This window comes from Crocodylus siamensis, chromosome 15 (assembly GCF_052110815.1).
Source record: "Crocodylus siamensis isolate JL-2025a chromosome 15, ASM5211081v1, whole genome shotgun sequence".
NCBI lineage: Eukaryota > Metazoa > Chordata > Crocodylia > Crocodylidae > Crocodylus > Crocodylus siamensis.
The window spans coordinates 14,826,102-14,850,674 of NC_143409.1; the positions used below are offsets into that span (position 1 = coordinate 14,826,102).

At 46.0% G+C, this 24,573-nt stretch overlaps 1 protein-coding gene across 1 annotated transcript; it reads left to right on the top strand.

The window, feature by feature from the left end:
• TICRR (TOPBP1 interacting checkpoint and replication regulator) lies at positions 1-24,553 on the top strand. Its single transcript, XM_090028462.1, has 22 exons — positions 1-754; positions 2,091-2,376; positions 2,987-3,225; positions 3,506-3,749; positions 4,032-4,164; positions 4,715-4,857; positions 7,102-7,314; positions 7,682-7,833; positions 9,218-9,318; positions 9,643-9,736; positions 9,900-9,979; positions 10,331-10,558; positions 11,638-11,734; positions 12,016-12,088; positions 12,637-12,783; positions 14,686-14,776; positions 15,069-15,130; positions 15,615-15,767; positions 16,451-16,608; positions 16,850-19,583; positions 21,429-21,542; positions 21,906-24,553. The coding sequence occupies exons 1-22, from the start codon at positions 95-97 to the stop codon at positions 22,022-22,024; spliced, it is 6,321 nt and encodes a 2,106-aa protein (XP_089884588.1). The 5' UTR covers positions 1-94; the 3' UTR covers positions 22,025-24,553.
• The last annotated feature ends 20 nt before the right edge of the window (positions 24,554-24,573 follow it).

The window sequence follows — 24,573 nt, forward strand, 5'->3', positions numbered from 1 at the left end:
CCGGCCGGGGGGCTTGCGGGGCGGGGGCCGAGGCCAGTGAGGAGCAGCGAGGGTGGTGGGGTCAGGAGTGGGGCGCAGGGGGACGGCAGGCACCATGCCCTGCGCCCACAACGTGGTGCTCTTGCTGGACACGGCCAGCCCGGTGCCGAAGCAGCAGCTGCAGCTGGGCTCCCTGCGGATCCTGAACTACCTGGGCTGCAAGTTTGGCCTAGCCAAGGTCCGCTGGGGCTTCAAGTTCTTCGACTCGCTGGGCTCCCGGGGTCGAGCCTCACGCGTTGGCGACTTCCGCGAACTGGGGCCCCACAGCTGGGAGGACTTTGAGGAAGAGCTGGAGGCCAGGTTTGGGATGCAGAGCTGCAAGTCTCACCTGCCCGGCCCCGTGCCCAGAGCCCTCCTCACCCAGAACGTGCTGAAGGAAACGCTGCTGGATTATCAGTGGGATCGCCCGGATATCACCTCGCCCACCAAGCCTGTCTTGAGAAGCCAGAAGAGCAAGCTGCTTGTGGCTCCAGATGAGCCGCTGGAGAGCCACATGCCCTCTGAGGGCTTTGTGAACCTCATCTTTCTCTTTTCTCCGTGCCCCCATTCCCAGAGGGAGCTGCTGCAGTTTGTTTCGGGGAATGAAGTCCGTTCCTGTTGTGAGCTGCCTGCTTCTCAGGAGGTGGCAGAGAAACTCTTGCCCAGGAGAGTCCGGGAGATGATTACGGGACAGAAAATTGCTCTGTACTGGGTGGACACTGCTGAACGGTACAAGGTAATGAGAGTATGTGGCATGTCCTGCAGTCGTCAGTCATAGGGAACCATCTTCTTCCAGTTCCGTAGCCCAGTGGGGTTCAACCTTCCCATCCCTTTGAACCAAATGAATGGCGCAGGGCGGGTCCGTGGGTGCCATTCAGCCTGCCAGCCCAACGCTGCTGTGATCTGACGCATGGGGCCAAGTCTGGAAATTTGGTGGCAGGGGAGCAGTAACTGTGTTAATTACTGCACCTCCCAGAGCAGGAGACAGTTCCACAGGCCAGATCCAGGCCACAGACCTAGCCCCACTAGCGAGGTCAAGTTGCTCTAAGCCATAGTTTCTCAACCTGTGGTATGCATACCCCTGGGGGTACACGAGGCATAGGCAGGGGGTATGCAGGTACCCCAACACTCTCTCTTTCACCCTCTTTTCCTCTCTCTCTTGCCCTTTTTTCCCCTCAAAACTATGGCAAAAATTTTGGTATGCTGTGCATTGTGCGGTGCTTTAAATTCTCCAGTAATAATTGGCATGTTGCACTTCGCGCATTACTGGGTTCAGACCTCCCTGCTTTGGCCAGCATCACCTCTAGCCCAGGTACATACTTGAGTTGTGTACCTCTGGTGTAAAAGGTGGCAACCCTACCCACACCGGATCAGACATCTGTCATATCACAGCCTTATATACACAGCCTTTCTTCCAACATACGACACACATTAGTCTGTAAATATAAAATCCCCTGGAAAACTGAGTGTTGGGGTACTTACTAAAATTGTCAGAAGTTAGGGGGTACTTGCTACTTAAAAGGTTGCGAAACCCTGCTTTAGGCTTGTAACCTTTTAGAGTGAAATGCACTTGGGATACTTGGAGTTCTCCCCTGAACATCTAGCAGGCTGAGGTCCATGGTGGGTTGGCAGTTACACATTGAGACTTGGGTACAGCAGAAGATGTGAAACCTTGCAGAGAGCCGGTTTATGGGGTGCCTTATCCATTAACTTAAATGAAGCTGTTTTGCTTAACTAGCATCTGAAAAATTAGGTTTAAACTTTTGGGTGCCTAAATCAGGAACACACGCCTAAATCTTTGGCCTTATTTAGTTGTTAAAAACAATGTCTTCCACATGGGTGTTGTGAGATTAGGTAGATAATACTTGCGAAGTACTTGCATATTGCTTTGGTGTTCAGGATGTAGAAAGCTTATTTAAGAGAGAGAAGAGTAAATGGACCTTCCCTCATAGCACCTTTCTAGGCAGTTCTTGTTCCAGGTTTTCTAAAAACGTAACAAGTATTCTCTTGCCTTGATGTCATTATCTGGGCAGTAATCACTAACTAGGAATCTTTCCTTTATTTTGTTTCAGTTGCTTGAATCTCCAGATCATGTTGGATACTGGACAATGGCTGAACTGATCCGCCCAGTTGGGGGCACCATTTTTCCATCCGAGACCTTAATTGCATGTTTGGGTCACCACAGAACAGACATTCCCGGCTTTCCTGGAGAGTGCGGTTCCTCTAAGCCACAGTTCATCCCGTGGACCTCCTCCATCCTGCCTTTTGACTCAACCTTGAGCTGCCTGCTCTCTAAGCCTTCTGTATTCCAAGCATCATTCCCGCAACAGAAAGGAGCATTATTTTTCAGCATGCACGGTAATGAAAGGGATGGCCAGGCCATACACAGTAATAGATTGTGTGTTAGAAAACAGATCTGTGATGCTTTTTGCTTGTGAACAGTATGAGTATGTTTAAGACCTCTGATAAAAGCAAACTGGAAAGACAGTACCCTGGCCAAGCTCTTAAGTGGCTGGTGATGTGTGAACCAAAGTACATATTGGCTTGTATTTCTGTTGAGTCTGATTTTGGAGAATCTACTTACCTGCTTGTGCACAAACCTCTGGAATGTTAGTTCCTTTGTGGTGGTGCCCTCTCTTTAGTGTGCACAAAATCTCCTGACATGCTTTCTCCTGTCAGCTTTTTTTTGGCCCATGTGGCTGAATGGGAGAATCCCTTTCAGACTGGTTCAGCTCACATCAACGATGATGTGAATGTTGTCTTATCCACTGTGTTGGAGCTGAATCAATATCTCCCTCAGTGCTTTCAGTCTCTTTTTTCAGGATTACTAAAGATCAGTTCTGTAGCACATTTACTATAGAGCCACTCCCTGCCTCATCTTGAAGATTTTTCTGCTTTCTCCAGGATGTTCTCTTTAATAGCTGAAAGTTTGGCTTCATCCAGTGCCTTTTTATTTCCTTTCTAACAGGTGTGGAGAAGCAGTGGAGCTGTGAGGTGATCTTGGAGCCCTTAGTCATGAACCAGAGATACTTCCGGAGTCCAGTCAATATTTTCCTGAAAGGCAGCTTGACGGGCTGGAATTTGACACAAGCTGGCAGCTTTCTTACAGAGAGCTGGATCCTGCAGAGCTCCCAGGCAGGACAATCTGTGGAAGATGTGTTGTTTCAGCAGCTTGTAAAAAGGCTAACAACAGAAGAGTTATACTTGGTAAATGTTGTTCTCCAGACTTGATTAATACACTTTCTGGAAACCACCCAATATAAGAAGATAACAGGCATTGTATTACAGCAGTGAGGGCTCTGTTAGTAGTGTTGCCAGTATATTATAACAGCCTGCACCATGCTGTTTTAAAACCCCTTTGAAAAACAATTCAGAGTTCTAGCTATGAGCTGCTTGTTGGCCTTGGTTTAGGTTCCCACCCTCTCGGGGGTGGTTTGGTTTGTATGCACAGCTCTAGATAACCTAGGCATCTTTTCTCTTTGTACAGGTTGCTGAAGTATCTGCATCTGAGGCTTGGTCCCCCTGCACTGGTGTTCTGTCCCCACTCTCTGACTGTGCTGCAGTTCTTACTGTGTTCTGTAGTGAAAAGGCAGCTGAAGTTCAGAGACGCCTCCTCCAGGGAACAGTAGTGGAGAACTCTTCCCAAGACTACTCCTTTGACCTCCCGAATATAGTGAGCAGTGTGTTGAGTGAAATTGATTCCCTGACTGGAGACAATCTGCCTAGTTCTGGTAAGGAAAGTGAAACGGACAGGAAATCTTCTTTTGACCGCTCAGAGTCTGATAGTTAATGGCTGTCTAGCTTTGGATCTTGCTCCATCTGGCTATCTGCTCGGGCCACAATGCACTAGCTTTCACAGCAGTGTTATGCTAGTGTATCTTTGCATTACTAAGAGTAATACTAAGGAATGGTCATTTGTGCCAAGGAGCAGATGCTGTAGAGGCTTTTGATTAGCAATGCCACATGACGTTTCTTGAGTTACCGTCTAACTTATTTCATCTCTGTCTATCCAGGAGAAACTCCAGTCCCAGAATGGGTCCAACAAGAATTGTCCCGCACAGGTGGCTGGAGTCCTGCAGCAGTCGAAGGGTGGTACCCTTTATCCAGTGTCTGTGGAGCAAGCTCAGAGTTGATGGAGTCATTCAGGTAATTTTCCTGAATACTATTCAGAGACATTGTGACTCTGTCCAAGTCCCTTGCACTTCTACAGCTCTAGATAAATGGCTTGTTAGGTGGGTGTGTGTTAATGTGCCAATTTTCTGTATTCCTCAGGTTATTTGAAGTAAGAACCAGGGTTAGAAACCGGGAATCTTGATTTAACTCTTAAAGCAGACTTGGGTGCTTGGGTACTCTGATGATAGGTGCCCTAGAAATACCTTAAGATAGACAAACTACAGACTTCAGCCCTTCAAGGTTTGTCATAGTGAAATTCTCACAAAGGGATTCCTGAGTGAAACCTAGAAACCCCCCTACTTGGCACGACCCAATAAATATATTCCACTGCCTTTATCAGCGCTGTCCCAGCAATGTTCAGGGCAGCAGGGGATCTGGAAAAAAGTGTGTGGTAGGGGACGGGACAACAGGGCAAGCTCTCTAGGTGATAGGGGCACTGGGGCTGACAACTCAAATGGTATGGCCAACATTCAGTGGGTTCCCCGTTCTTTGCTGATGCTGATATCTGTTTTGAACTGCTCAGGCTACTGCAGGCTGTTTCTGTTGGTGAGAAGGAAGAGGTATCCCAGCCTGAAGCAGAGCTGACAAACTGTCTGTCTGAATTCTATCTGAAGAAGTCTGGTGAAGCATCTGTGCCATCTGGGCCACGGGATTACAAAAAAAGGCGTACGTATGTAATAGGTTATGTTGGTACTGAACTTTCCCATGCTCTTCCTGTGTCCCTCTGCAGTTCCCAACCAGAGCTTTGCTTTTATACGGAACCTAAAGACTGCCCTCTCCTGAGCAAACAGTTCTGTGAAGGGGTTTTGGTGATTTTAACTTGTTTGCTAAGGGGTATCGTGTATAAAACGAGCTCTGGCTTCACTTGCAACCCAGTCAGGCTAAAGAGTTAGTTATTGAAAGAACAGCATCCAGGAATGAAGCAACATGAAAATTGTATGTGTTCAGTTCACTGGGTTGGGGGCCAGCAGGGAATGGGAGATGCTGTGTTTACCAGAGCACCCCTTGGAATAACCAGAAACAATGGCCACAAGCTGATAGAGAGTAGATTTAGGTTGGATATCGGAAAGAACGTCTTCATGGTTAGGGTTGCCAGAATCTGGAACGGGCTTCCAAGGGAGGTGGTACTCTCCCCTACCTTGGGGGTCTTCAAGAGGAGACTGGACAAGGACCTGGCTGGGGTCACATGACCCCAGCGCTTTTTCCTGGCATTGGCAGGGGGTCAGACTTGATGGTCCTTTGAAGGTACCTTCTGACCCTAGCATCTATGAATCTTAATTTATTGTGCTTAAACTGAACAGCCTCTCTGGGTTTTCGCAACTACAGAGACATGACTTTGTTCCCTTTTAAAAAGTAAAACACTAACCTTTTTTCCCCTTTTCAAGTAGGTAATTATTGCACATTTCTTAGTAGTTGGACTTGCAACACAATTGGTTCCTGAAAACCACGTCTTAAGTTGAAACGTAACTTGGAACCAATTTTCTCATAAGGAACAATGTTATAAATAGGGGATTTGTTCCTGAACCAAGGCCTGATATTCACCAGAATATTCTGTTTTCACCAGAAATACCTCAGAATTTTGTACTTGATCAATTATAGATGAGTAATATAGCTACATTAATGTATGTATATTGTAAATAGCAATCATATTGATTTGGAAGGACTGCTTTGAGGTGACTTTGCTGGACTTTTTGAAAGGCTCTTGGTTGGACTTTTTGAAGGGTGGGTAGAGTCTTCTCAGGAGTCTTGGCTGCAGGCTTTTCTGGAGCCTTGTCCACTTTCTTAAAGAAAGTGTCCAAGGAAGTTTGGACGGGTGTTCTCCAGGGAGATGAGTGATGAAACAAACTTGTTCACTGGTGTGGTGTTGCATCAGGTCAAGTGTTGTAAAGTCGAAGCTGATGTCATAAAGTTGAAACAGGGTGTCAATTTATAAACCTTGTAAGTGCAAAGCATTGGAAGTTGAGGACTGCCTGTATGTCCTGGATTAACTGCTACTATGTTTCAGTTTGCAAGTTTAACCCCACCAGTATAGAGCAGGGGAACTGCATATACAACAAAGTGAACTCTGATGTATTTCCTTCTTTTTGTTTAGCAGGGCTTCTGTACTTAAGATATCACATTTTTATATTCAGGCTCCCATTTGGTTTAGAAATACATAATAAAAAACACCCTGAATTCATTTGGAAGACATGAGTCATTATGACTTCTAAGGGAACAGGAAGGGAAGGTAGGACTTTCAAAGGGTTTATTTTTTCTAAGTCATTAGAAAACATAGAAAACCTTTATTAGGCACAAGCATTTAAATAATAAATTAATGGAAGTCTTTTATGAAAGTGGTAAAACTCATTTTCTGAATTAAAACAATTCTGTTTCTACATAGGTTTCAATAGGATAGTCTTAGAGCAACCCAAGTTCCTTGCTTATAACTTTCCCCACTTGAGTATTCCTGTTTTCATTTTTCTCTAAAATGAGGCCCTTTTACCACTGACTCTTTCTTGACTCTTCTGGGATTGTTCTTCTAGTCTCAGCTCTCCTGTAGGGTACCTTGAGCACACACTCTGGCCACTGGTCCTTTTATGACTGAGAATGCAACAGGTATCTGTGCCTAAGAGTTACACTGGGGGTTTGTGACATAATGTTCCATGTTCATGACAAGCAAACTGAAAACATTACAGCTCTGAGTTGGCAGCCTCCATTTTTCCTTGCTTACTGGAGAGCCATAGTTTGAAAAGGAGACTGACTGACTGCTGAAATTTGTAGATTTAAAGACAGTAAAAATTATAAAAATGTCATTATTGTATGCCTTCTGCCTTTCAATGCCATTGTTCTGCTAGATGGTGAGTGTGCATGGGCAGTCTCAGAACTCTAAGTAGCCAGAGCCTGAAGAAACTCACCACATGTGTTTTCCAGGTGGAGTGCCCCGAACTCCAGTCCGGCAGAAGATGAAGACCATGTCCCGCTCCCTGCAGATGCTCAATGTAGCAAGACTGAATGTCAAGGCTCAGAAATTTCAGCCAGATGGTATGCCCCCACCAGCTGGTGAGAAAGTGCCTCAGAGGTTGTCATTAAAGAGATCAGATGATAAGCTGGAAGAAAGAGGAAGAGCCCTGAAAATCCCCAAAGGTATGTGTTGGACAGGTTTGTCAACTCAAGTTTGTGGCAGGGTATATGGAGATAGCAGGAAGAGTAAATAATTGTGTAGCCTACCAAGGTAGCTGTCTTGGGCTTAGGATTCTTCCTCCTCAGGTCAGCAGAAGTGATGCTCTTTCTCTCTGAAGGTTACTGTCCTGGACTGTTTGTAGTGACTGGATTTCACAGAGCTATTGGAGGAGCTATGTTCAGAATGTTTCCTTTAGTAAATTTTGTGGTCTGTCCATCTCTTTGCAAGAAAACAGCTGTTCTTTTTAACAGCTTCTAACTGGAAAGGGCAGCCAATTCTGTCTATTCTTTACTGCTTGCTTTTAGTTACTTTGTGTTGCATATCTTCCAGATTTCAAAACGGAGGATGAGCTGCTTTCTCATTTAACTGCAAGCTACCAGAAGGCCGTGACTGAGGGAGATATTCTCTTGCATGCATGTGCCGAGAATATGGTCCTGGCCATTAAAAGGTTTCTGAAAATACAAGATGCCCCAGAGCAAGAGGTAGGGAAACCTGTTCACATGTGCATATGCTGTCAGTTAACACAGGTCTTTCCAGTTAATTCCATGTGAGGATAAGGATCTTTGGGCACTTAACCTCAGGCTCTGGGATTCCAGAGGTGTGAGCTTTTAATGAAAATTATACCTGAGGTTCACTACTGAAGCATGAATTTAAAGAAAAACTCTTACCGTTTTTGTAACTCTACTATTTCATCTTACTTTTATGTGCATGTCTATAGAAAATAAGAAACATAAGTTCTTCTGCCAGGACTGGGTAACTTACATAAGGATCAGGCTGCTGTAATGAGTATATTACCTTGGAGTTCTAAGGAAAATTCTTTGTGAACTCAAGTCAACTGACTTGGTACTTATTTAAATGGAAAATGTATTTATATGAGTGATATAAGAAATGGCTGCAGGGGTTCTGGGTGTAGGAGCTTATTTAGAAACAAAGCCTACCTGAACACGTGTTCCTTGGCATTCTGATTAGAATTCATTGGAACAGACTCAATTAATCAAGTCTGCTCTGTGTTCTAATTAGAATGCTGCGGCGTTGCTGCAGCATCACGTGTATTAAGTCCCTGTGCATTTTAAAATGGCTGTTGGGGGTGCTTTATCTAGATCTTGTTTAACCAGCTTTAGATAAAGCATCCCATGGTCACTTTTAAATGCATGGGGGCTTAATACATGTGACACTGGTACTTTAATTCAGCAGCTGTGTGGGAGCTCTAGTTAAAATGCCACCTTCCCCACCCTGGAGCATGTACATAGACACTCAGTAATTCGCCAGGTCATAAATAATGAAGACAAAAAGCCTTTTTGGAACACAATTTCAAAACTGCTTTGAGGCTCCTGGAATCAAAACCCAATCCATGTGTGCAGCTTTTCCTGCCTCCCAAAAGCTCCACAAGTTGGATTTTACTTTTAATGAGTCCAGAACTGTAGACAAATATTTCATTGAGATAATATTAGTTTGGTTTGCTTTAATGCTACCTGATAATTCACAGAAATTAGCGATGGTAACAGGCCTGTTAGATCATTTTAATCCTTCCTTTGCCAGAGGCCAGTGTATGATCCTTTGTCCTTTCTCATTAACATGTCCTATGCTATGAAGGTTATTTTGTTGTATGTCTGACTGACTGATGAGTGGCAGCTCTCATATGACTTTTGGTCTATATTTTCCTTTGTTCACTGTCATCCTACTACTTCCTGTACCACTTAAAAAAGAAAGAGGGGAAAGAAAGGTAACCCTGCCCCTAGGAAAAGGAGTAATTGAATCTGGAATTGAGCTGCTTTCCATACATTTAAATAGGATAGAGCCAGAATTTACCACATGAGGAGTGAAAGTACCTGTGAGCCTCTGAAGTATTGTTCCGTGCATCTTTAGGTAGCCTGTGTGGACAGAGTCAGAAGCCATCTCTTGAAGACCAGCAAAGCCCTCCGACAAGACTATGGTACCAATCCTGACAAGAAAAACAAAGTCAGAGAGTAAGAGAGATGATACTCTATTTACTGTGACTTGCTGTTTGCATCAGTACTGGGTAGTTGCTTTACCTGTCACACTACTGCAATTAGAAATGCATTTCTGCAGCAAACCCTTGGTACTGTCTGCCTTGGTGAATTAATTTCCCTTCAGTGTACATCTTGCTATGCAGAGAAGCGTGATACAGGCTCTTATGATAAAAAGTGATGGTTTCAGAGAAGATGACTAACCACATCTATGCTGAAAAAGAAGAAAAGCCCATTTTTTAAAGGTTTATTAGTGAATATTATAGTTTGGAAAGAGTTTGACTACATACTGTTTCTGCATAGGTGCCAGCTTCAAACATTTCTGCGCCTTGAGACATGCCTGCAGTGCCCCTTGCTACAGAACAGCACCGATGAAATGGAGCAACTGGTAGAAGAGGCAAGTAAACTGGCCTGGCTGTGTTCTAGTTAGGAATAGGGTCACTGACCAGAAACCTATAGCTTGCTCAACATGGTCTCTGTTGTTTCCACCATTAATCAAAGGGTCTCTTGTTGGAAGTTACTGATGTATGACTCTTTCCTAATTTCATCCTCTCTTACAGATGACAGAGATGCTGCGTATTTTGTGTCTGGCTGAAGACCCAGGATACCTTACAAAGTTTTTGGAGGAAGTCCTAGCATTGTAAGTGCTTTATGATAATGACCAAATACTAAGTGCTGTCAGGGGCATATAAGCTTATGTACTTGTCGTGGATAAACAGTGAAGCTTTGAGTATTGATTTAAGATGGCTTTGTAAGACTATCCTGGAAATGTGCTAGCTCAGACTTATTCTACTTGGTCCACTTTATCCTGATGGCTAAAGAAAGGACAACAGAGCTTTTACTCTTCCATCAAAAACAGGGAGTTGTCCAGTCTAAGCAGGATCTTATAACTCTGAATAAAGGCCTGGTACAGAACATGGAAGTGAAAGCCCACAAGAGATGGAATTGGGGGGTTAATTGTGTGTTTAACATACTGCATGGTACATTCCAGGTATATGGATTCTATACCGAGGATCCTTGGGAATCTTTACTACAGTTTGGGCACACAGATTCCCCTGAAGCTGGCATCTGTTCTGCCTGCAGACTTTTTTAGTGATGACTCCATGACTATGGATAGCAAATCTCCAACCCATCCCCAATCCTTGCCATCAGCCCCAGCTCCAAGCACAGAGACAGAACAGCTGGAGGAACTGCGCACCAGATCTGCCAAGAAAAGGAGGTGATAATTGAGGGGAAATGGTTTGCTTCATTCCTAAGTCCTCTGGCTGATTAGCTACAGCAGTTACGGTCCCTGTCCTGGTGGGCTCTTGTTGGATACCTAGACAGAGCAATCTGAAAATTGCTGATCTTGTGTGTACATTACCTGTTAAGTATTTGCTTCTGGGACTATATCCTAACTTGAAGGGTGGTCATTGTCTTTGTACTGCCATGGCTGCTGATGGAGAACTGTGGTTTGGGCCTCTGACTCAGTTTAAACTTATGAGAATGTAACACTTCAACAGTCAGCAAACTTCTTTCCTTAAAGTGAGTGTTAGTACCATGTGACATCAGAGCAAGCACTGGTTATTGTGCAACTGATTAGTTGGTTGGTAACAGAGTTGGAATGCTGCTTCACCGTTTGTTTTTTTTTATAACTGGTTTCCCAGTTTCTTTCCCAGGAAGGTTTTTGTGCTTCAGTGGTGGTAGTGTAGCACTTGGATTTGATTTCTTTTCTTTTTTTTTTCTTTTTAAAGAAATTCTACTACTTAGTAGGTTGCAAAGGTGCTAAAGGGAGCCCACAGAAACAATGAATCTGCAGTTTACCTCCTTTGGTGCTGAAAGTTCTGCACACTATGGGACCTTGTAGCCTTAAGCATCACTTGTGTATGTGCAATAACATGTATATAAAAATAAAATACCCAGGCAAATCTATAAGTCTTTTCCATGTAAATCGTTATGCTTGGCTATAGGAGCATATAGGGTTCCCGAGAATTTGTGGCTAAGATTGAACTGATTACTTCAGGATCCCTAACCAGTGGCTGGTCTAGTCTGTGTGCTTTTGCACAAATGAAAGGCATTTCAGCCTTGGCTTTGGGCCCCAGTTAAGGTTGTTTATCTTCAGACATCTAAAGGTGCCTCACAATACAGATAATGTGACATCGCTGGTATCCCAAAGAGACACCATTTTACCTGTGTGGGGAGAAGTTGAATCACCCGCCTGTAGAAGCAAACTCAAATAAGTTGCTTATGACATTGTGGTATAGCTGGTAACTGCATCTCTGTTTTTATTGTGATTGCATTTTTTTGTCCTTGCTACAGGAACAGTGCCTTAGCCAGACACAGGAGTATGACAGAAACGTCACAAAACTTGCGCCAAGTTGAAATGCCCAAAATTCCAAAGAATCTCATCAGAAAGGTAAAGCTTTCCCATAGGGCATTAGGTGAGGCAGCTTCTGCAGGCACAGCAGCATTTTGATCCCAAACAGAAGTGCAGAATCCATGATCTTGCAAATGTTGTTTCCCCATTGAATGAGTGCATAGGATGAGCTACCCAGACCTCATTCTGAGGGAGAACTTGATAACATATTCTGTGTAAATGTAACTTCTAGGGAGGTCAGGGGAGGGGCTTGATTCTTATGAATAAAAAAAAAATAGCAACTTAACCCTTAAGTAAATCAAGCTACTTCTTAATTTCAGGAAAATTCTCGCTGTTACCTTGCTGCTGAGAAACCCAAACAGATGCCTGCCTTGCAGAAAGAGGCAGCACAAGGTATGAAGACTTCTGTTTTATTTCACAAAAAAGCTGAGTGTGTCTTTGCTTAGACTGATTTCATTATATACAAATAAATAGGTTGAGAAAGTGGTCTGAGGAAAAGTGCGAGTTGGAGTGGATTCACTCCACACACTTGTGTATGCACAAAAATGACACTATTGTTTACACATAGCATAAGGCAATAAATCTCTAACACCCCTTGCTATAGCTCGGATTCTTGAAAGCCTATATTTCCAGTAATCCTAATAGAGATGATTTGGCATCTGGAACTCCAAGTAGCTGATTTCTCCTTAGCCTGTGACAGCACCATATAGCTAGAAAGCACAGAGACATTAACTCTCAAAAGAAATCCAGGAGGAGGATGGGGACAGCATGGCCAGTGATATTTTCCAACTTTTCAGTGCTCTTTTACACTCCTGGAAGGTTATCTGCTTTCATTAGTATCCAGTGTAGGCTTACTTATGTCCTTTCTAACTGCATTGTATTAAGAGCGAATTACGTTTCCATTGTATATCTGCTCATTTTTTGCCCTGTGTTGTTTTCAGAGGTGACAAAGGTGAGAAGGAACCTCTTCAATGAGGATATGCTTTCTTCATCAAAAAGGTCTCTAAAGAAGATGCCTCGAAGTCAGTCAGTATCTGCTGTGGAAGGTGTGAAGCACAAAAGCAGCTACTCGGATGAGGGCACCAGAGGTAGGATAGAGCTTCCAACACGCTGCACCTACTAGTAGTTAATCTTTTCTTCATTGCTCCCACCCACCAAAGAAAGAAAAATTATTTTCTGGTAACTGCAACTTCAGAGCAGATACCTTCTCCTCTGTATCAAATGTATGGCAAGATCCAGCTAAAATATTATCTCCTGCACTGTTTAAATCCAAACAGACTCTGTTAATTGAAAACCCTGTGGAGTCTCACAAAGACAAATCTCATAAGAGAAATGTATACAGTTTCATTAACAAACTAAGGGACTGTGGCGTTGACACCTACACAGTCAAATGGGTCGCTAATTGGCTCGAGGGCCACATGCAGAGTGGTGGTGAACGGGTCATTTTTGACCTGGAGGGATGTGGGCAGTGGGGTCCCCCAGGACTCGGTCCTTGGCCCGCACTGTTCAAAAGCTTCATCAGCGACTTGGACAAGGGGGTAAAAAGCACCCTGGTCAAATTCGTAGATGACTCTAAGATGTGGGGAGAAGTGGGCACGCCAGAAGAGGAATAGGCTGCAATCGGACCTAGACAGGTTACGGGGGTGGGCAGGTGAGAACAGGGTGGGTTTCAACACTGACAAGTGCAAGGTACTGCACCTGAGGAGGAAGAACCAGCACCATACCTACAGGCTGGGGAACTCCCTTCTCATCAGTGCACAGGCAGAAAAGGATCTTGGAGTCATTATTGATGCCAGAATGAACATGGGCTGGCAGTGTGGGGACACAGTCAGGACAGCCAACCATACCTTGTCATGCATCCACAGATGCGTCTTGAGCAGATCCAAGGAAGTGATCCTCCCCCTCTATGCGACACTAGTCAGGCCGCAGTTGGAGTACTGCATCCAGTTCTAGGCACCGCACTTCAGGAAGGATGTGGACAGCATCCAGAGGGTCCAGAGGAGGCCACTCGCATGATCAGGGGGCAGCAGGGCAGGCCCTATGAGGAGAGGCTACGGGACCTGAACGTGTTCAGCCTCCACAAGAGAAGGCTGAGAGGGGATCTAGTGGCCATTTACAAACTAGTCAGGGTGGACCAGCAGGCATTGGGGGAGTCCCCGTTTCCCTGAGCACTACCAGGAGTGACAAGAAATAACGGTCACAAGCTGGCAAAGGGTAGATTCAGACTAGACATCAGGAGGCGCTAGTTCACTGTCAGGGCGGCTAGGATCTGGAACCAACTTCCAAGAGAAGTGGTGCAGGCTCCTACCCTGGGGGTCTTTAAGAGGAGGCTGGATGAACACCTTGCTGGGGTCGTTTGACCCCAGTACTCTTTCCTGCCATGGCAGGGGATCGGACTCGATGATCTGCTCAGGTCCCTTCCGACCCTATCAACTATGAAACTATGATAATAGGCATCTATATTTCTATTCTCTTCACTTAAATTACTCAATGGAAATACTGGTTTGGCCTTGCAATTTAAGTTACTGATGGTACTAGTTGTTTTCTACAGAACCCTAATAAGGCTCATTGCTGTACAGATCTTTGGAGAGACAGGCATCCTGCCCTAAAAAACTACTTTTAAGGCTTGGTCCTTTAACTACCTTATAACCTCAAGAATAAGGATTTGTGGCTTAATAAGGCAGAGGAATGAAAAGAGGGGTAAATGTGAACAATTAATGAATGGGTTAGTTATATCAGACATGTGCCCTGTTTGTACCAAGGTTTCAGAGAAACCTTCCTATATAAATTTAAAATGGAAGGTGTGTGAAAGGAGTTATGAGAGCTGGGGGGCTTTCCTTGCAGTGCTTTTAAAATGAAGTCTAAACCTATTCACTTACATTACACACAAACTAATGTAGATCTTATGCATCTCAAATTCTTGTTGCTTCCTCAGTCTGAGTCACCTCGTGGATTCAGTCTAACCATGTACTTTGCTCCTTCCATTTCAGACCATCGCAAGCTACTAACCAAGAGAGTTGCAGAGACACCACTGCACAAGCAAATTTCCAGGAGACTGCTTCATAAACAGATCAAAGGCCGGTGAGCAAATAAGATGTGGTAATTCTGAATTCCTGTACCAAGAGCTTGATGGCCAAAACGTGGACAGTTTGTGGAGACTGCTCCTGTCTGATGTTCACTAATCTGTGCCACAGCTGGAAGGATGTCCTTTGGTTAGAGACCTGGGAGGGGATGATAAGTTCTGATGACACTTGGAGAGTAATGTGTAGTTCCACATAGCTTTGACAAGTGGTGCTCTGTGCAGTTCTTGATTTATTTTATTGGTGAACATGGATGATGTTGGTGACTCTGAAACATGAAATGTCTCTCCCAGGAGTTCTGATCCAAGTTCTGATATCAGTGTTGTAGAAGAATCTCCTGAGAAGACCATGAGTGGTGAGTGTTAATTTTAATATACATGGACTATCTTCCCTTTTTACCATGTCACAGCAGACAGTGTTGTGACATACATCAGCCAACTTGGTCCTCAGTACTCTATATTAACATATATGAAGATTGTTGTCCTGCAGGTGAAATGCAGTCACCCCTGGAGCAGAAGATGCTAGTAGTTCTGTGCTTGGCACTGTTAATACAAGAGTTTTTTGAGGGGAGCAAATAACTTCTCTAACTGAAATCTGAATGAAGAACTTGAGGGAGGCAGAGCATGATTTCAAGCTAGAATCTTTCCCTATTTCTGACATGAATATCTCTCTTCTTGCTGAGTGCTGTGAAACTCTTAGCTCTCTTAAGTTGCATTGAAAAATTTTAAAAAGTGCGTCTTTGTTCCTTCCTGAGTTGCTTGTCTGCCAGCTATGGGGTCTTCCTGGAGGGTGTTGTATGTAAATTGGAGCAGTGCCCTGATGGTATTCTTGTCTTGCAGATGGGGGTTTAAGAAGAAGCCCACGTATCAAACAGCTGTCATTGAATAGGAAACAGTCTGGCTTTTTCTACTGTACAACACAGTCCAACTCGCAGAATACGCAAAGAGTGTGTATAGGGCAGCAGGAAGAGTCCTCCATTCACCAGGACTTAGGTATTGGAAGTACAAAGCTCCATTTTGCTGGCCTGCAAAGCCAGCATTTGGTTGGTGTGAGTAAGAGATGACACTCTTGAGGTTTTAAGGTGTTGTTCACTTGAGATGAGATTCATTTTGTAACATTCTTTATAGCCAGAAAAGGCCAGCCCCACCAAGTATAGTATTTTGTACTGGGAGTGGCACTGCAGTGGCTCCTATGATTAAAGAGATTTACTCTGGTAGCTAGGAAAGAGTTTGGCTGCCTGACCCACTGCTTACTTCCTGTTAAATATAACATGGCTTCAGTAAGCACTGAAGTCCTAAAACTGCTTCAGACTAGGTCTCCTATGTGGCAGCACAACACAGACTCACCCAGATGGAATCTTCCTCATTTATTTCTTCAGAAGAATTCTATGTTGAAGAGTTTAGGAACTGTATTGTCAGAGCAGCTGTAGGCACTAGTCATGGGTCACATGGGGCAAGGTGGTAGACATGAAGTTGCATTACTTTTTTTCTCTCCCTCATTAGCTTTGCCTAGTGGACCCTTCCTAGAAGTGCTAGTTCAGCTGTTTAGTTCCAGAAAGCAATAATACCCTAGCTCAGACTGTTACAAAATGGGTAGCCATCAAAGAGCACTATGGCCTGTTTTTCTTGACCCACACTTCTTGGTTCCAGTCTAACTGTCGTCTCTTCCTCTGTAGATATTACACCACATCCCAATAACTCTACCATCCAGTCTCCCAAGAGGCTTTTTTTTGGAGCAGTTATTGATGTAAGTAGCCCTACGGTGAAAGATTTACCTGGAACAAGGAGAACAAGACACAACTCTTTCGAATTAGAGAAGCCAGTTAGCTTTCAGGTAAAAACATTTTCTTGCACACTCTCGCTCGCACGCGCTCTCTCTCTGTCTCTCTCTCCCTCTCCCCCCTTCCACAGACGTAGTTCAAGCTGTCTTTGAATAAGGACTTCTGTTAAATTGTGCATCATCTTTTGCTAGTTTTAGTTTCCATGTTTTATTCTCAGGAAGTGGTGCCAAGATGACAATGCCTACCATGAGAACAGTACAGACTTCATCAATCTCTCTCATTTTCTTTCTACAGACTCCTAGAAAAACTCCTCACAAAGCTACCCAGAAACCACTGAACTCATCTAGTAAAACGTCAAGGAAATCACCTCGTCCTCTGTGCAGAACACCAAAAAGTCTGGAGAAGACCCCTGGCAAAGGTCCAGCTGTCAAACAGTCTGCAGCTAAATGTTTGGGCAAGTTCTATTCCCCTTCTAGATGCAAGGACAAGTCACCACCTGTACCTAACAAGAGGAGGAGGAATTGTTTAGTACAAATAACTCCTGGGAAAGACTGTTCTCCAGAGAAAAGACTTTCCACCCCTCACAGGAAGGTGAGGTTACAAACAACAAGAGAACAGGCAGTGGATGGGGTGCTAGATGCATCTGGGTCACCTCTAAAAGATTCCAGTCCAAGCACAACCACCCAGTTTTCATCTCCTGTTCAAGAAAAAATCACCACAGATCTGCAAACTCCCAGATGCTCCTTGAGATCCACTCAAAATTCAGCATGTCCAGCTGGTCCTAAAAGGCAAACTCTCAAGACAGAGACTCAGGGAAATCCAGAGTCAAACATCAGTTTGGAGCCAGTGCCTCAAGAAGTAGAAAGAACTCCCAGGAAATTTAGATGTACACCTGCAAGACAATCTAGGAGCCCAGCGAGTGTTCCTTTATCTCCAAAATCTGCCTCAAAGATGTGGAAAGAATCTAATTATTCTCCTCTTGATTCCTCCATAAAAGCTCTGGCCACAGGCTCTCTAAAGTCTCCAAATGCTATTCATGCATCCCCAAGGAAAGCAGTCGGGTCTCTGCTCCATGACCCTGAGCAGGCCAAATGTAGAACCAAATCTGGAGAAGAAAATATTGCTCTCCTACCTGCAAAGACTTCAGGAAATGAGAAACAATACAGTAATGCCAATGTTAGGCCTTCTGCAGAAAGCAACTGGCTTTTCAAGGCTTCTGGAAAAATTCCCATGGTAGAGAGAAAGGAACTAGTGGGTCTAGAAGCTCAGGGCTCCTCTCCAAGAGAGAAGCAGAAAAGTCTGGAAGAGCGTGCCTCTTTTTCACCTGCTAAAGAACAAGTGCACAGCTTGGATATTGTGGAGACGCATGAGCAGTTGGAGTCCTCCCCAGCTAGCACAAACACTAGGGCATCCCTCCCCAGTGAACCTCAAGCAGGGAAGAGCCAGGACCTGCCAGAAACAACAGCTTCGCCAACAAGAGAGTTTAAACAGCAGAAGGCATTTACTCATAAGAGACATTCCTCGTCTAGCTTGACTGTTTTGCCCACTACACCAACATCTGCCTCTCCTGCTTATGCCCTGCGCTGCACTGCAGACAGAAGGCAGCGGGAAGCTGCTGCTCGCCTAGGGAATCCTAAAATCCCAGCCAGGTTCTCCACTCCAAACAGTCCTCATCACATGGCTCCTGCTAACCCAACAGCTTATGAGGTTGAACTAGAGATGCAAGCCTCTGGCTTGCCCAAGCTTCATATTAAGAAGATAGGCTCTTGTTCACCACTGGAAGCACAGCCTGAAACAATGGCTGGCAAACCTGAGGAGGTGGAAAGCCCTGTCAATGATCTCACAGTTGCTTGGTGTAGCAGACACCCAGGGAAACTAGCAGCTTCTTGTGTTTCACCCTCCTGTTTTCGCTCTTCCCATACCACGCCTGGGAAGGGTGGAGGGCAAACATACATATGCCAGTCGTATACCCCCACTGTTTGTGCCTCTACCACCCCCGCCCCCTCCCCCTCCCATGTGGATGCTACACCAGTGTCTGCCTCTCCTGCTTATGCCCTGCGCTGCACCGCGGACAGAAGGCAGCGGGAGGCTGCCGCTCGCCTAGGGAATCCTGAAATCCCAGCCAGGTTCTCCACTCCAAACATTCCCCGTCATATGGCTCCTGCAAGCCCAACAGCTTATGAGGTTGAACTAGAGATGCCAGCCTCTGGCCTACCCAAGCTTCGTATTAAAAAGATTGGCTCTTGTTCACCATTGGAAGGACAGCCTGAAACAAAGGCTGGGAAACCCAGGGAGGAGGAAAGCCCTGTCAATGATCTCACAGTCACTTGGTGTAGCAGACACCCAGGGAAACTAGCAGCTTCTTGTGTTTCACCCTCCTGTTCTCGCTCTTCCCATACCACGCCTGGGAAGGGTGGAGGGCAAACATACATATGCCAGTCGTACACCCCCACCAGCTGTGCCTCAACCACCCCCTCCCCGTCCCGTGTGGATGCTGCAGTGCCCTGGACACCTTCCCCAAAGCACAAAGGCAAGACTACCCCTGATGCCATCAAAGACTGGCCCCGGAAGAAAAAAGCAGTGGGCCACAACACAAATGCTGGCTGTGGCCCAATAGAGAAAAGTATGGACTGTGTGGGAAGCCTGTCAACAGGCGAAGAAGCCAGAATCTCTGATTATAATAGCAAAACTTTGAACCTGGTAGATTTTGAGCTGGAAGGAGTCTATAAGCTTCAGGACCAGTCACCTCCCAGTGACTCAGAACCCAGAGCTCCCGAGAGCACTTCCCTGGATGTATTAGGCCTGACATCTAGGAAACGGGCTTTTCAGCGCCTGTCTCCACATGGGCAAACCAGATGGGAAGCAAAGAGGTCTTGCACAAGTAATGCTGGCTCGGATCGGGTCTCCACAGACGAGACCAGCAGAACAGGAACCTGTACGGTGCTACCTGGTACAACCCAAGCATCCTCAAATGGAGCTCAAGTGCAGCAGAGCTCCCTAGGGGACGATGAAGTCTTCCTTTCTTCAGGTAGTTGCATGGCACCTCAGTGAAAATCTAACATGCTAAATTGGGAGGAGCTATGTGTACAGGGAATGCAAAGGTGGGTAGGAGACATGTCTAGCCAAGAACCGCAAGATGCAGCTAATGCTTGTGGGGAAATAATTTAAAAGGGAATGAGATGGAGGTGGGGGAAGACAGACTGCAAGCTATGTTGCGTTGCAGCTCAGATTAATGCAGAAACACCATGTCACAGACCAGGTTAGTAGTATTAGAATTTTGGGATATTGTGATCAGTTGTGAGTAGCTTGATAGTTGGATATTGGTAAATGGGAGAGAGATGTGAGAGGAGCATAAAAGACCTGGGGGCTGGAGGCATTTACGTAAAGGATGAAGGGCCAAATGTGCAGCCATTTGTTAGTCATGTTAGTGACAACCTGCTGCTGCTCTTCAGTAGCAAAAGGCTGCTGAATCCCAGGGTGGAAGAGTTGTCGTTTAGGTGGTGACGAGAAGCTGGATATGATAGGGGGAGTTGCAGTGGTAGATGGTTTTTGCCTGGGATGTGGCTTCCCATGGAAAGTCATGACAGTTCTATTGCCTTGGACAGGATATTGGACAGCACTGGAATCTAACGTGCTCTGTTACTCAACTTTTTTTCCACATACGGTTTTTAACACTATACACATATGTCTTGAAGTTAGTCTGGGGTAGATTTTTGCAGGGCAGGCACCTGTGGGTTGCTTCAACCTAACAGCGCGTAGCTGTCCAGACGTAACTAGTTGTTAGCATTCCCAGCTCTCGTTTGCAGGTAACTCATAGTTCCATAGTTGGTAGGGTCAGGAGGGACCTGACCAGATCATCAAGTCCGACCCCTATCATGGCAGGAAAGAGTACTGGGGTCAAATGTCCCCAGCTAGGTGTTCATCCAGTGTCCTCTGCTGGTCCCCCCCCTGGCCGGTTTGTAAACGGCCACTAGATCCCCCCTCAGCCTTCTCTTGTGGAGGCTGAACAGGTTCAGGTCTCATAGCCTCTTCTTGTAGGGCCTGCCCTGCTGCCCCCTGATCATGCGAGTGGCCCTCCTCTTAACCCTCTCCATGGTGTCCACATCCCTCCTGAAGTGCGGCGGCCGGAATTGGACACAGTACTCCAACTGTAGCCTGACTAGTGTTGCATAGAGGGGGAGGCTCACCTCCTTGGACCTGCTTGAGATGCATGTGTGGATGCATGACAAGGTAGGGTAGGCCTTCCTGACTGCATCCCCACACTGTTGGCCCATGTTCATTTTGGCATTGATAATGACTCCAAGATCCTTTTCTGCCTCTGACAAGAAGGGAGTTCCTCAGCCTGTAGGCATGGTGCTGGTTCTTCCTCCTCAGGTGCAGCACCTTGCACTTGTCAGTGTTGAAACCCATCCTGTTCTCATCTGCCCACCCCTGTAACCTGTCTAGGTCCAGTCACAGCCTATTCCTTCCTTCTAGCATGCCCACTTCTCCAAACATCTTAGTGTCATCTGCAAATTTGAACAGGGTACTTTTTACCCAGCGACTTGGACGAGGGTATATCTCATCAGAAGTGTCACTGAATGTAAGTGGCAATGCTCTTGGCATGAGAGAGGTCATGTTGGCCAATGCTAATAGCAGCTATGTTAATAGTGGCTCTATTTAGTTTATTCCTACTAGAGCTACTGACCACTTACTGGTCCTCAGGAAAGCATATAGCCATAGTATTGTAAGCAAAGTCCTATGGATTTTGGGTAGGGTCAAGGGCCCTTGGAGACATACCTGAGGGGATGGATGAGTTTCCTGTGAGCTGTGCTCGCATGTTACAGGGCTTCATGGGAAGGCTGCATTGTCATGTCTTCATGGTCTTCTCCAGGCTTAACTCCGCCAGTCAAGAGCTCCCTCTCGGCAAGCAGCCTTCGGGCACTGACTCAGTCTCCGCTGCTTTACCAGGGGCAAACGCCACCATCTTGGAGGAAGTGCACTGGAGGTAACCACCTAATATGGGAGGGTTAGGCTCAAATGGACCTGTGATCTGTCCGCAGGGGGAAGTGGTACAAGTAGTGCAGTCCTTGCTCAGAAGGCATGTGTATGCAGTGGGCCAGGGCAGGGGGAGCTTGTTCCTGTATGCATTCAACAGGCCATGCCCTCAGCTCCTCAGAAGCTTTACGTAGAAGCATAGACCAAGCTGAACTCTATTCTCCTTGGAGAGAACAGTGGAAAGATTGGCTGTAAGCAGTGAAGGGGCTGTGTTGCTTTCCCCTGGTGCTTCCAGCTGGTACTGGGTTTCCTGGGAATGGGCCTTAAAGTGACTGGGGTCAGGCTCTTGTTAGATCTCTTCTTTCCTGTGCAGATGACAACCTGGATGTCTTTCCTGGTGCTGCAGAGCAGGAAGTGTCCCCGGTCCACAGTATGGCCTTCCAGAGACGGCCCCTTGGCAGAACTTACTCCCGGAAGAGGCTGCTCAGCTGAAGTGTGAAGCCAGGTTTAGATGGTGCTTGAATAACGAAATTCAGACTGTTGAGAGATTCCCTTGCCCTCTGTGCAGGATTTACTGCCAGCCACGTTCTGTATTGAGCATGTGGGAAATCCTGATCTCTGCCTGTGATAGATTGCTGCCTCCAGTGAAGCCAGCATCCTGGAAATTCCTGCCTTAACTGGAAGCAACAGGCCAGGATGCGACTCAGGAAGGGGTAGCTCTGAGGCAGTGTGTTAGGGACAGCTGCCTGGAGTCCAGAAAAAGGGTTTTTAATTTAGCAGGAGCTATGTGCCCATTGTTTCTAACCCCTGCTGGGGATCACTAATGCTCCCCTCAGGCATGCTGGAACTGGGATTCAGCCCAGCCAGGGGAGGGGAACTGTCACTTTTTTATTTTTCTTTAGCTATTTTGTAAAATAAATTAAGTTGAATGGCTACTTTGTCCAATTTCTTAAGAAAGTTGGAATTGGCACAGAGGTTCCAGTACAACTTACTGCAGTGCAAAGCAAAGCTGCTGTTGGGCGATCTTTCTTCCTCCAGCCCCCTTCTTTCAGCAAACAGGCTGGCCAGAATCCTTCCACGCATCTGAGCATGTTTTCCTCTAAGGATAACTTTAGTCTGAAATGTAATCACACTTAGCTGAGTTACACTAAGAAAGGCTCCTCGTACTAGACAGCAGGGATGGAAAATGGGTATGACCTGGCTGTTGACCTACAAGATGTGATGACCTTTAAAGAGGTATTAGAGGGTAACATTATGCAATAGCTCCTGGGAGTGGAGCAGTTTTGAGGGGCATGTCTTCATTAGCAGGAGGGTAGATTTGACTTCTACACAGAGGAAACAAAATGCACATCTCCCCATAGATTCAACACACCTCCAAAGGGAGAAACCATAAGGATGCTTGGAGTGGGGTTATTGAACCAGAAAAGGAAGCCAAACAACAGCAGTAGGTGAATATAATACTTCTATAACTGGTTTTCTTTAGGTGACAGTAAGGTCAGACCAGGCCCCCTTGTAGTTATCTCCTCTAAGGCCTGGTCACTGTTGGACTTGGGTGAGGCTGAAGGTAGATTGTCCAAAGCAGCAAGACAAGCTCTCTCCTGTGCCTCTCTTCCCCCTCCCATTGCTTTTGCTTTCCTCTGGATAATGAAGGTGAAATAGATAATCCTTCATCACTACTTTTGAGCAGGCTTGTATCCCTGTTCAGGAGAGGACTAGCCGCCTTATTCAAAAGCGTTTGCATGAATGAGGCAGAGGGTTGAATAAAAAAGTTGTAATTACTGAGGAATAAGAAAATGGATTCTTCCCTGCTGGAGGCTTCTGCTTTCATTCAGCATAAGACATTCAAGAGATTTGGGGCTGGATTTGCAAAAAAACCTGAGTGTTGCTATGCTGCACACTGCAGCACTTCTAGGTGCTGTGCTGTCATCTTGTGGAATCCACAGCTCTGTTCAGTGGCTTTGCTCATCTAATCCAGGGGAAGGTTAGACACTAGGATTGGGATCTGCAAAACCCAATCCAGACACTGCAGAGGAGGCAGCCAGTGTGAAGCACTGGGGCAGATTTAATCCACTCCTGAAAAGACTTATACTTACCTGACTGCAGGTTCGAGGAGAGTGCTTCCTATTCACACAGAAGGGACAACACAGGCCAGCTGCAGCTTTCAGACAGCTGTAAAATCCAAGCCCTATGTCCATAAACATACAGATCCAGAATAGTCCTGCACTGGACCTGGCTTGCTGTGACCATATGGAAATAAAAATAAGAGCTTTTCATCAGGGAAAAAGGAAACAGAAGAAATTCCCTACCATCAGGGGTGCATTGATAAAGGTTTTCTTGGCTGATACCGATGGCCAATTATTAACTGGCCATATTGGATACTGATCCATTAGCCAATTTACAGGAATGCAGCCAGGCAGCTTGGAGAGCAGATCAGGCAAATAAATCTGGGCGGGGGGAAGGGGCACTGGAGGAGAGAAGGGGCATGGGGCAGATCAAGGCCCCCACCGTTGAAGCAGTGAATGTAACCCCACCAGGAGCAGGACAGAGCCACAGGTGGCTCCCTACTGCTGAACGCATCCCAGGGGAGGCATGTACTCCCTGGATTTGTCCTCGGGGTGAAGGCAGACTGCCTCCCGGGGGCTGAGCCAGGGGGCTACAGGGTGCGCTGCAGTCACCCCAAATTTCCCCATAGCCCCTGCTCCCAGTGCTGCTGCCACTCACCCCAAGTGTGGCTTCAGCCCAGCCCCTGGCCCCAAGCCCACAGCCTACCCTCACCCCATGTATAAGTCTGGGGGGCAACCACAGCTGTCCTGCTCCCAGCAGCTTCATTTACCATCCTGGCTGGGCAGCACCTGCCCCTGCCCCTGCCCCTCCCTCACAGTGAGGGCCTTGATCTGCCCCCCCACAACTTACCCGCAGGATGCTGCTCTCCAAGCTGCCCAGCTGCATTCCTGGCCACATGCATGCCACAGCCACACACCTGCACGTGGCATTTAGTAGTGACAATATTTGCTACACTGACCAAAAAAAGCCAATTGCCG